The sequence below is a fragment of the Oryctolagus cuniculus genome, chromosome 20 (assembly GCF_964237555.1).
Source record: "Oryctolagus cuniculus chromosome 20, mOryCun1.1, whole genome shotgun sequence".
NCBI classification, from domain to species: domain Eukaryota; kingdom Metazoa; phylum Chordata; class Mammalia; order Lagomorpha; family Leporidae; genus Oryctolagus; species Oryctolagus cuniculus.
In genome coordinates this window covers 13,452,219-13,463,287 of record NC_091451.1, presented here as the reverse complement: position 1 = coordinate 13,463,287, position 11,069 = coordinate 13,452,219, and the positions used below count along the sequence as shown (strand labels likewise).

At 58.3% G+C, this 11,069-nt stretch overlaps 1 protein-coding gene across 2 annotated transcripts in view; it reads right to left on the bottom strand.

Moving 5' to 3' along the window:
* The window catches only part of PLEKHH1 (pleckstrin homology, MyTH4 and FERM domain containing H1), a 56,382-nt gene that overhangs the window by 9,649 nt on the left and 35,664 nt on the right, over nucleotides 1–11,069 (bottom strand). For both annotated transcript variants that reach the window (XM_008271834.4, XM_051826353.2), the window contains 11 exons: nucleotides 10,269–10,355; nucleotides 9,834–9,995; nucleotides 5,863–5,943; nucleotides 5,406–5,588; nucleotides 4,958–5,066; nucleotides 4,039–4,151; nucleotides 2,909–3,085; nucleotides 2,571–2,668; nucleotides 1,646–1,823; nucleotides 1,066–1,221; nucleotides 52–152 (listed from right to left, as the gene is read on the bottom strand). In XM_008271834.4, the coding sequence (XP_008270056.3) occupies nucleotides 52–152; nucleotides 1,066–1,221; nucleotides 1,646–1,823; nucleotides 2,571–2,668; nucleotides 2,909–3,085; nucleotides 4,039–4,151; nucleotides 4,958–5,066; nucleotides 5,406–5,588; nucleotides 5,863–5,943; nucleotides 9,834–9,995; nucleotides 10,269–10,355 (1,445 nt within the window). The remainder of the gene's footprint in view (nucleotides 1–51; nucleotides 153–1,065; nucleotides 1,222–1,645; nucleotides 1,824–2,570; nucleotides 2,669–2,908; nucleotides 3,086–4,038; nucleotides 4,152–4,957; nucleotides 5,067–5,405; nucleotides 5,589–5,862; nucleotides 5,944–9,833; nucleotides 9,996–10,268; nucleotides 10,356–11,069) is intronic.

The window sequence follows — 11,069 nt, the reverse complement described above, 5'->3', positions numbered from 1 at the left end:
AAGCAGCCTCCCATGCCTGTCCCCCCCCCCCCAACCCCGAGTGCTCAGGACCTGTTCTTGTACATCAGCTTCACCACACGCGTTCCCCCCTCCGTCTTTCCGGGGTGCAGCTCCTTCAGCGCTTGTTCCCACTTGGAGATGGCGTCGCAGATCTTGGAGAGGCAAAGGAAAAGTTCCTCGTGAGAGGAGCGAGTGGGAGAGCAGGGCTGGCCTGTGCGCTTCCTGACAGAGCCTCAGGCTTCCAGGATCCCACCTGGGTGCCTGCAGACAGACAGGGGGCGGGAGCCCTGGGCAGGGGAGCAGCAAAGCGAGGAAGGCGGCTGCCACTGGCGAGGGGGGCAGCCCCAGTCAGGAACCACGGCCGCTCGCGGGGCTCTGTTTCCATCCCGCTGACCGCCAGTTTCTGCTTCAGCAGACGCACATACGGGCTGCCATGCAGCAGAGCCTGACAGATGCCCCCGGCACTCAGAAGACAAGGGGCGTGGTTTTTCCAGGCAAGGAAGACTATAGAAGGCGGCTTTGTCCCATTGCAGGAAAGAAGGCAGATGATGCAAATACACCCGCCAGAACCTCCCCACCAACACTCGGCACCCTCCACGGCACCAGCTCCCAGATCAGCCTTACATCCCGGTCAAGGCCTTTACATTTGGCGAACCATAAAGACCCACTTCCTTAAATTGCATCTGTAAGCACGGGCCTGGCAGGGCAGAGGGGAGGGGCCGTGTACAGCGCCACGCCCATGGATCTAGGCTTACAGTTTCCGCTGGGGAGCAGGCGGACGTGACGGGCGGCAGGCTCGGTGGGGTCTGCCTGTCCATACTTGGGGAGCTGAAAGGGGCTTACTTTTGCCCTGGGAGCTACAGAGCCATTCGGGGGAGGCAGGGCCACGGAGAGCTCGTCTCCTAAGCCGAGAGCACACAGCAGCTTCGGACGGCACAGAAGTCCTGGCCCAGGGAGCACCTTGGGCTCAGTGCCACACGGGATGCTGCACAGCCGGGCGCCTGCCCGTCGGGCTCTGTCCCCACCCCCCAAGTGGTTCTCTGCGCCCGGCGGGGAGGCCGTCACCTTGACACTCCCCTGCAGGCAGTGCTCCAGGTCCCTGCCGGAAGGATCGTCCGTGAAGAGGGCGAAGCCAGAGTGCGACGGCCTCCGCATGCCCATCTCCTGGTTCAGCCGCTGCAGGAACTCGTCCACGGTGGAGGAGCCGTCGAAGCCGACCACCTGGCGGGGAGACAGACGTTCTGACCCAGGCCGGCTTCCCGAGCAGCCCACAGGGCCGTGGAGGGCCCTTAGCTCAGGCAGGAGCGGAGGCGACTGGGAGAGGACGAAGCAAGCTGGTTTCCGGACGCTCACGCCGAGGGCCAGCACGCAAGGAGCCTGAGCCTGCCCGCCCTGGATCGGACTTAGGCTTGGTTCCTCCTTTGCGGTCAGTCTGCGGGGGCCCTGCCATGGTCACTGTCACTGCTTTCCTGTTCACGCAGTGGGTTCTAAAGAGCCACTTCCAGGGCACCCAGCAGCGACACGCTTGCGTCAAGCTCTCTTCTTCCAACCACCCCGTTCCCCGGCCCAGAACCCAGGCCCGTCGCTTTTGCTGGTTTGCCTGTGAAGAACCCATCACTTCTAAGGGGGTGCACCCGGCCCTCACCTGGTAAGTCCCGTTGGCCAGGTGCACGGGGATGCTGAAGGGCAGGGAGTGGTGGAAGGGGTTCCGCAGCAGGATGGACACCACCTCCATGCGCGACGGCCTGGCCTCTCGCTCCCCGGTCTGCAGGGTCCGCTCCACTGCCCGCTGGCAGTAGGTGGCATACTGGCCAGTTTCACTCCTGAAGACACAGGGCAGGAAGAGCGGTATGTTGGAGTCTCTACCAAGGCACTGAGGTCTCCACCCAGACTTAGCTAGAAGAAAACTAGCTGGGACAGGCCGTGAGCAAAGCCCCGAAGCCTCTGCTCCGCGGGTGTTAACTGGCCACGCAGGACCCGTATGCGGCAGCTTCATGACCTGGATCATTTTCTTCCAGAAGCCAGAACGTGACAACAGAACGAATATTTGGGGATACTCTGGGACAACGTGGCTTCACCCGAGGGGCCCACAAAACACCCATGGACACATGGTAGGCATGCCCCATCTCCACGTGCCCTACCGTGCACACCACTGGGGGAAATCTCTGCACCCCGAGCAGACGTCTGCTCTGTGCTGGTCTCCCTGGCCCCTCTTTGTTCTCCAGTGGTTTAGTTATTTACTTGAAAGTCAGATGGAGACAGAAAGACAGCGTTCTTCCACCTACTAGTTCACTCCCCAGATGGCCACAAGGCTGGGCCACGCTGAAGCCAGAAACTCCACCCTCGTCTCCCAGGTGGGCAGCAGGGCCCAATACTTGGGTCACCTTCTATTGCCTTTCCAGATGCCTCAGCAGGAAGCTGGATCGGAAGCGAGGCAGCTGGGACCGAGACTGGTGCACTGATGGGGGACCCCAGCGTTGCAGGTGGCAGCCGAGCCTGCTGTGCCACAGGCCGGCCCCGCCCCGTCCCTGCTGTAGTGCGGGCGCGGCAGGGGAACGGTGCTCACTCACCGGGGGTCTGCGTGGCGCTGCAGCTGCTGCTTGACGTACCACAGGAAGTGATGCTGAGGCAGGAAGAGGGGGGCACACAGAGCCAGGAGCTGCCAGCACTGCCAGGGCATGAAGCGGGAGTGAGCATCAGTTCCGCGTGCCCCCAGCCTTCCACCCGACTCTCATGGGTTCTGGGAAGGCCACCTCGGTCAGGCTTCTCCAGGATGGAAAATGCACATTCTCACTGTGCACTGGGGCAGCCCGGGACACAGAGGCTGCCCACTGGCGAGGCTCAGAGCACCACAGCCCAGGCGCCTCCCGGGCAGCCCTTGCCACTGTCGTGCCCGGGGGATGCGCACCTGCATGCGGGAGTACTTCTGAGGGGGGCGGCAGCTGGTCTGCTTCATGAGCTGGCAGTAGATCTCGCTCTGAAGCTCGGGGTGAACGAGGCACACCTGCAGCGCCGTCTGGGCCAGGGACACGTGGTAGTCCACCGAGGCAGCTTCCACGGGCACGTTGATGAAGAGCTGGCAAGACTGGCAGGAGGGCACCAGTGGGCATGGGCAGCCCCACACCCCTTGCTGTTGTCCTCACAGAGGAATGGGGTCTCTTGCTCCGAGAGGGGTGGACAGAGGAGGCCGTTACCCTGGGACTCAAGTTCACGGGCAGACAGCCCCCTCAGAGAGCCAGCACTCTTCGTGCTGGGGAGCACCTGTGCTTGCTGCAAATGGCCCCTTTGGGATAGACTCTTCCCTTCTTTAAATGGTTCCATTACATAAGCAAGACATAAGCATGCTTACATAAGCAAAAAAATTTTTTTTTGGACAGGCAGAGTGGACAGTGAGAGAGACAGAGAGAAAGGTCTTCCTTTTTCCATTGGTTCACCCCCCAGTGGCCGCCACGGCCAGCACGCTGATCTGAAGGCAGGAGCCAGGTACTTATCCTGGTCTCCCATGCGGGTGCAGGGCCCAAGCACTTGGGCCATCCTCCACTGCCCTCCTGGGCCACAGCAGAGAGCTGGCCTGGAAGAGGGGCAACCGGGACAGAATCCGGCGCCCCGACCGGGACTAGAACCTGGTGTGCCGGCACCACAAGGCGGAGAATTAGCCTATTGAGCCATGACGCTGGCCATAAGCAAATTTTTTTAAATAAAAAATAGAAAATTCAGATGGGTACAAAGAACATTCTGAAATAGGTCAGAATTTCTGTGTCCAGAGCAACACGGACCTGGCCTCCCCTGCTGTTACCCAGGGAGGAGGGGAGCTCCCAGACAGAGGTGCCCCACACCCGCCAGCGGGAGGACGACACTCGAGGCTCCCTGCGGGACTCTCCTTCCCACCCTCTCCAGAGCCCGCTGTGGGCTGCCCCTCACTGCGTGCGTCTCCTCCACCCGAGTCTCACTGGGGCACCCTCGGCCCCTGCAGGCAGAGTCAGGATACACAGCGAGGCTGCTGCCAGCCGGGGGGCGTGGGCCACTCTCCCACTTTACCTTGAAGAGCTTGAGGGCCTCGGTCTGCAGGGCCTCGGAGGGCAGGGTGGTGAGGGAGGCGGCCAGCCCTTGTCTGGTGTAGCACAGCGTGGGATGCCTCCAGAGTGGGGAGTCTGCCAAAGCCAGGCGCAGTTACTGCCGAGGAGCGAGCCCGCGGCCACCCCGTCCCCCGCCCCCACTTCACACCATGGGGGAGGCTGGGACAGCTGGGTTGTGCTGGCTTGTCATCCTTGGCGGATGGCTACACAGTGGGCACTGCAGTGAGCACGCACACACACACACACGGCATGGCTCACAGGAAGGCAGCCACTGCTTTGCACAGAGAGCTGCAGTGGGGGGGGGGGGGTGTGGCACAAGTGTCTGTGCACGCATGTGTGTGCAGGGTCAACCGCTTTCTCACAGCACCACGTCTGCCTGGAGCAGAGCGAGCTCTGCCTGGAGCCAACAGGCCCGGGAGCAGCAGTGGGGAGCATGTGGGCATGGGCCTTGGGTTAGCTCCTCAGGGCCCCAAGACATCAGCAGTAGAATAAAGAGCCCAAACATCCCAGGCCCAGGTTAGCTTGATCCCAATGTATGCTTCATTTATTGATTAACAAACTCGAACTGCAGATTAACCAGCTACCTTCTTTGCTCAACCCTCCGCCCAGTCGGCGAAGCTGCTGGCTGAACAAAGTAAAACATTTACCCAGGTCACTGGAGAATCTGCTTCCCAGGTCAAACCCGCCCGCCTCATGCAGGGTGACCTCCGTGTGCTGGCCACAGACAGAGGGCCCTGGAGCCTGGGAGGCGAGCTTCCTTCTGCAGCTCAGATGTTGTTCAAGCAGCTTCAGGATACAACAGTGCCTTGTTTGGTTGCTGAAGCAGCAAGCACACAGCCACCCTCCTCCACCCCCAGCAGGGATGGCCACCCTCACCTTACCTGGGTCCCCCTCACCATCCATCAGTTTCCCAATGAGCTGTTCATAGGCAGTGCCCACCTTGGCACTGCTGCCTCCTGCAGCTACCGTGAGGTGGTAAAGCCACGTGTCCTGGAAGAGGGAGGGAACCACAGGATGGGGACAGGGCGGGAAGAGCGCAGGCAAGGGCTCCAGGGAGGCCTCCCAGGGTGGGGCACAAGTCAAGGCCATCAATCTCCAGGGAACATAAACCCAAGCTTCCAAGTCTGTGGTTCTTTCTCATGGCCCCAGGGAAGAGACGCTACTCAATGCAGAGAACTCAGTATAAAGGAACATTCCATTCAAATAATAATATCAACTGCCCAAGTGTCACAGGGGCAAATAAACTCAAATTCTAGGGGGCTCGGGAGTCAGAGAAGGAAGATGAGAACCACAGGCCAAGCCTGGCCGTGGAGGCCCAGCCCCTCTCACCTTTTCATGCTTGGTGCCTATGAGGAGGTAGGTGGGGCTGTGCTCTGGGGGGTGGATCACCAGCGTGCAGTGGGAAGACAGCAGCCGGCCAGTTCCTCCAGCCTCGTAGTCCTCATCTGAGTCACACGAGCGATCCACTTCCTCGATGCGCGCATCCCGCACGGGCAGACGGCCCAGGGGTCGCTGTGGACACAGCCTTCCGTGAACAGAGAGCTGGCGCGGGATGGGGAAGTCTCTTTTGGCTCTGTAGGGCTGGGGACCGTGACTGCGGCACTGGGTCAGGCCACACACGTGGGCCATGCAGACGGGGGAGGGGAGGTGTCCAGAAGGCTCGCTTCTGTGCCTGCTGTGGGGTGGGACTGGGTCAGGGTGAGGCCGGCCGTCTCCATCAGGATGAGCAGCCCAGTGGTTTGGGGCAAGCAGGAGACTAGGTGCTGGTGGGAGGCCGAGGGGCTACCTTGTCTTCGTGGCTCCGATAGTAGTAGAAGGTCTTCCCGACAAGAGCGCACCAGACGAGCTTGGAGTGGCCATGTTTTACCTGCAAGACAGAAACGACCTGGCCTTAGCAGAACCTCGTGGCCCTGGAACTGAACCCCGGACCAGGGAAGAGGAGCCACAGGAGGAGAGAATTCACTTACAGGCAAACTCAAGTCCTTTGTGGAGATGCCACCTGGCTCCTAACAGGACACTCTGGATTATAAAGCTTTTTTTTTTTTTGGACAGGTATTGTTATAGACCATGAGAGAGAGAGAGACAGAGAGAAAGGTCTTCCTTCCATTGGTTCAGCCCCCAAATGGCCGCTACCACCGGCACTGTGCTGATTCGAAGCCAGGAGCCAGGTGCCTCCCCCTGGTTTCCCACTTGGGTGCAGGGCCCAAGCACTTGGGCCATCCCTCACTGCCTTCCTGGGCCACAGCAGAGAGCTGGACTGGAAGAGGAGCAACCAGGACAGAATCTGGAGCCCATATGGGATGCCGGTGCCGCAGGTGGAGGATTAACCAAGTGAGCCATGGTACCGGCCCCACGGATTTTAAAATTTTTTTTAAAAATGATTTGGGGCCAGTGCTGTGGCTCAGCGGGTTAATGCCCTGGCTTGAAGCGCCGGCATCCCATATGGGCGCCGGTTTGAGACCTGGCTGCTCCACTACGGATCCAGCTCTCTGCTATGGCCTGGGAAAGCAGTACAAGATGGCCCAAGTCCTTAGGCCCCGGCACCTGTGTGGGAGACCTGGAAGGAGCTCCTGGCTCCCTGGCTTTGGATTGGCACAGCTCCGGCCATTGTGGCCAATTGGGGAGTGAACCAGAGGATGGAAGACCTTTCTCTCTCTCTCTCTGCCTCTCTCTCTGTGTCACTCTTTCAAATAAAATAAATAAATCTTTAAAAAATGATTTATTTATTTGAACGGCAGCTAGAGAGAGGGAGGGACAGAACCACTTGCTGGTTCTTTCCCCAAATAACAGCAGGGGCGGAGCCAAGCCCAAGCCGGGAGCTTCATCTTGGTCTCCCACATGGGTAGTAGGGACCCAAGCGCTGGGGTCGTCTTCTAATGCCTTACAAGGTGCGTTAATAGCTGGATCAGAAGTGGAGCAAGAAGGGGCCGGCACTGTGGCATAGTGGGTAAAAGCCACTGCCTGCGACACTGGCATCCCAGTGTGGGATCGTGTCCTGGCCGCTCCACTTCCAATCTAGTTCCATGCCTACAGCCTGGGAAAGCAGTGGAAGATGGCCCAAGTCCTTGGGTCCCTGCACCCACATGGGAGACCTGGAAGAAGCTCCTGGCTCCTGGCTTCAGTCTGGCCCAGCCCTGGCCTTTGTGGCCACTTGGGGAATAAACCAGTAGATAGAAGATCTCTGTCTCTCAGTCTCTCTCTTTTTCTGTGACTCTGCCTTTCAAATAAATGTTAAAAAAAAAAAAAAAAAAAAGAGAGAGACAGCGAGAGAGAGAGAAGTGGAGCAGCTGGGACTCCAGCTGACCCTCGTGCGGGATGCCAGGATTGCAGGTGGTGGCCCAACCTGCTGTGCTGCAACACCAGCCCCTTAAAACATTTTTATTTATTGGACAGGCAGAGAGACAGAGACAGAAAAAGAGCTCCCACGCACTGGTTCAATCCCCAGATACCTAGAACATCAGGGCCAGGCTAAAGCCCGGAGTCAGCAGCTCCATCTGGTCTCCGGTATACACGGCAGAAACCCAAGTACTGGAGCCATCACCTCACAGGGTGCACGTTAGCAGGAAGGTGGTGGGAGTGGAGCTGGGACTTGAACCTGAGCACTCCAATAGGGGATGCGAGCATCCCAAGCAGCATCTTTTTTCTTTCTTTTTTTTTTTTTTTACAGGCAGAGTGGACAGTGAGAGAGAGAGAAAGGTCTTCCTTTGCCCTTGGTTCACCCTCCAATGGCTGCTGCGCTGTGGCCGGCGCACCGCGCTGATCCGAAGCCAGGAGCCAGGTGCTTCTCCTGGTCTCCCATGGGGTGCAGGACCTAAGCACTTGGGACATCTTCCACTGCCCTCCCTGGCCACAGCAGAGAGCTGGCCTGGAAGAGGAGCAACCGGGACAGAATCCGGCGCCCCAACCGGGACTAGAACCCGGTGTGCCGGCGCCGCTAGGCAGAGGGTTAGCCTAGTGAGCCGCGGCGCTGGCCCCAAGCAGCATCTTAACCACTGCACCTAACGCGTGCTCCTTAGCTGGATCCTAACTGCTAGGCCAAACGTGCACCCCGAAACCTCCTTCACAACAAGGGTGCCGTGCATGTACCACGTGGCACTCCAGCTCTCCTCGGGCTATTCTGTGTCCCATGATCTGCCATTAAAAGATGAGCTAGGAGGCAGGCATTTGGCACAGTGGTTAACTTGCCACTTGGAATGCCCACAGCGCACAGTGGAGTGCCTGGTTCAAGAACTGCTTCTGATCCAGTTTCCTGCTAACACACACCCTGGCAGACAGCAGATGATGGCTCAGATACTTAGGTCCTGGTCACTCGTGTGGGAGACCCAGATTGAACTCCAGGCTCCTGGCTTTGGGTTGGCCCAGCCATGGCTGCTGCAGGCATGTGGGGAATCAACGAGCAGATGGAAGCTCTCTCTCCATCTGTGTCTGTCTCTGTGCCTTTCAAATAAAATTGAAAATATTTTTTTTTAAGGTTCATGGAAAATGAGTTATAAAAGATTATCCAGGCTGCAGGAGGGAGGGTAGGATGGTTAGTGAACAGGTACTGGGGTGCAGTCGGAAAGAAGGAATAATTCCCAGTGTTCCTCTATAGCACAGCAGGATACCTGCGGCTGACAGCAACTAACCGACTGTCTCAAAGCAGCTAGTAGAGAGGACGTTAAATGCTCTCCACGCAAAGAAATGACGAACGTCGGAGGCGATAAATATGCCAAGCACCCTGATCTGATCACCACGCACAGTACGCAGCACCGAAATGCCACACTGTGCCCAACAGCTAAGCGTGATTACTTTATATAAATTAAAAGATAAACCAGGGGCCGGCACTGTGGCATGCGGGTAAAGCCACCACCTGCGATGCCGGCATCCCATATGGGGGCCAACTGGAGATGGAGCTGCTCCATTTCTGATCCAGTTCCTGGCTCTGGCCTGGGAAAGCAGCAGCAGATGGCCAAAGTGCTTGGGCCCCTGCACCCGCGTGGGAGACCTGGAGAGAATTCTGGGCTCCTGGCTTCGGCTTGACCTAGCCCCAGCTGTTGTGGCCATGTGAGGAGTGAACTAGTGCATGGAAGATCTAGCTCTGTCTCTCCCCCTCTCTAACTCAAATACATACATAAATATAAAAGAAAAAAAAAAGATAAACCAGGCCAATCAGATGGCCCCTCTGTGAATAGGAAAATAGGAGGAACCTGCTGGCTGGTGGAGGCCACAGATCACAGGACGCCCAGAGGGTGGGTGGGGCCCCAGGAAGCTGAGCCCCAGGGCGGCCGGAGATCAAGAGGGAACAGAAGCTGCAGACAGGCAGGGGTGACCTGAGCACTGGCAGCCGGGGGACAGGGTGGCAGAGCGAGCCCGCGAGTTGCTGCAGGTGCTCTGGTCTAGGTGAGGTGCTTCCTGGTTCCTTTCCCTCTCCTTAGGGATAACAAGTGCATCTCTGCTCTGCAACCAGAAGGGCCCTAAATAAAAAGCCTCTAAAGCAGGCCTGGGATACGCCAAGTCTTCAAGTGCCCCTGCCTGCCTCCCTCTCTCACCTAGGTCTCTCCTTCCCGCTATGAATTCTGTGCTGCGGTTGGCGGGCAGCCTGCAATGAGCCCCACATGGGCACAGGCGTTCCTTCCCCTCCCGTTAGAACAGCTGCCGGGACTCACCCTCGGTCACCTCGTGCGGCCAGATCAGGCCGTGTTTGAGGCCGACCGGCTCACCGCTGGGAGGAAGTTCCTGCAGAGAGCAGGCCGGCCCTCCGCGGCCCCCACCCCGTACCTTGGTCAGCCAGCCCTTCACGGTGGGCTTGGTGCCGCCCTGGGGCAGGGCTGGAGGCCCCGTGGCCTGCACCTTCAGCAGGCTCTGCAGCACGCGGATCCACTCCTCCAGCAGGCTGGGTGAATCTGCCGTCAGGTAGTAAGTCTTCTTCTCGCAGACGAGCTGTGCAGGGGGAGGCATCAGGCCAGGGAGACAGCAGACAGTGGCGCTGGGCAGCACAAGTCAGGGACCCGTGGGGAGGGCCCTCCTGCTTCCCGATGCTCCCTCCCTTTCCCCCTCCACCTGTCCTTCCCTGCCGTGCCCCCCGTGCTCGTCTCTCACACCCGTCACATCCCCCTTTCACTCCCAATGGTGCTGATCACGTGCACCCATCCTGTCTCAGTCACAGCCACGGCCACAGCCAGAACCAGCACCTCTTCCAGCGGGCACGCTCACCTGGAACGTCTGCGCCCCCTCGCCTCGGACAATCTGGCAGCGGGAGTTCAGATCCACTTGACCTTGCGGTTTCCTGATGACATCACTCTGGAAAGGAAGGACCGGGGATAGCGGCTGGAGTGTGCACACAGTGTGTATCACTCGCCCTCACGTCGTACTCCAGGTCACAGGCAAGGGGAAAGGCCACGGTGTGGTGGACAACCTGCCCTGGATTCCAGGTCTGAATGGAGCCACAGTTAGAAACGTGAGGCCCCCGACACAGGCACGGAGAGGACAGAGTGAGCCTTTACAATTGGGTCGGGGGCGGGAGGAGGCGTTTGGCCAAGGAGCTAAGACACCAATTAGGATGCCAGCATCCCGTATCAGGGTGCCTCAGATTGGGTCCTGGCTCTGCTCCCGATTCCAGCTTCCTGAGAACGCACAGCCTGGATGCAGCAGGGATGGCTCAGGTGGCTGCGGCTCTGCAACCCACGCGGGAGTCCTTAGGCCAAGGGCCCAGCTCCAGGCTCAGCCTCCTGGCTGATGTGGGTGTTTAGGGAGTGGACCAGCAGATGAGAGCTGTCTCTCTGTAAGTTTTTCTGCCTCTCTCTCTCAAGATAAACAAAAAAATTGAGTCAGAAGTCACCAAGTTATTACTGAATTATAAAGCTATTAAATTTTCTACTATATCTTTCATATAAGATATCGAAAATAAGTGATATGTCAAAAGGTATTTTTTTAAATATTCATGGAAAACATGTATTAAGTAAAACACATGCATGGTTTCAAATTTTTTTTTCACATCCAAACACCTTTTAATTC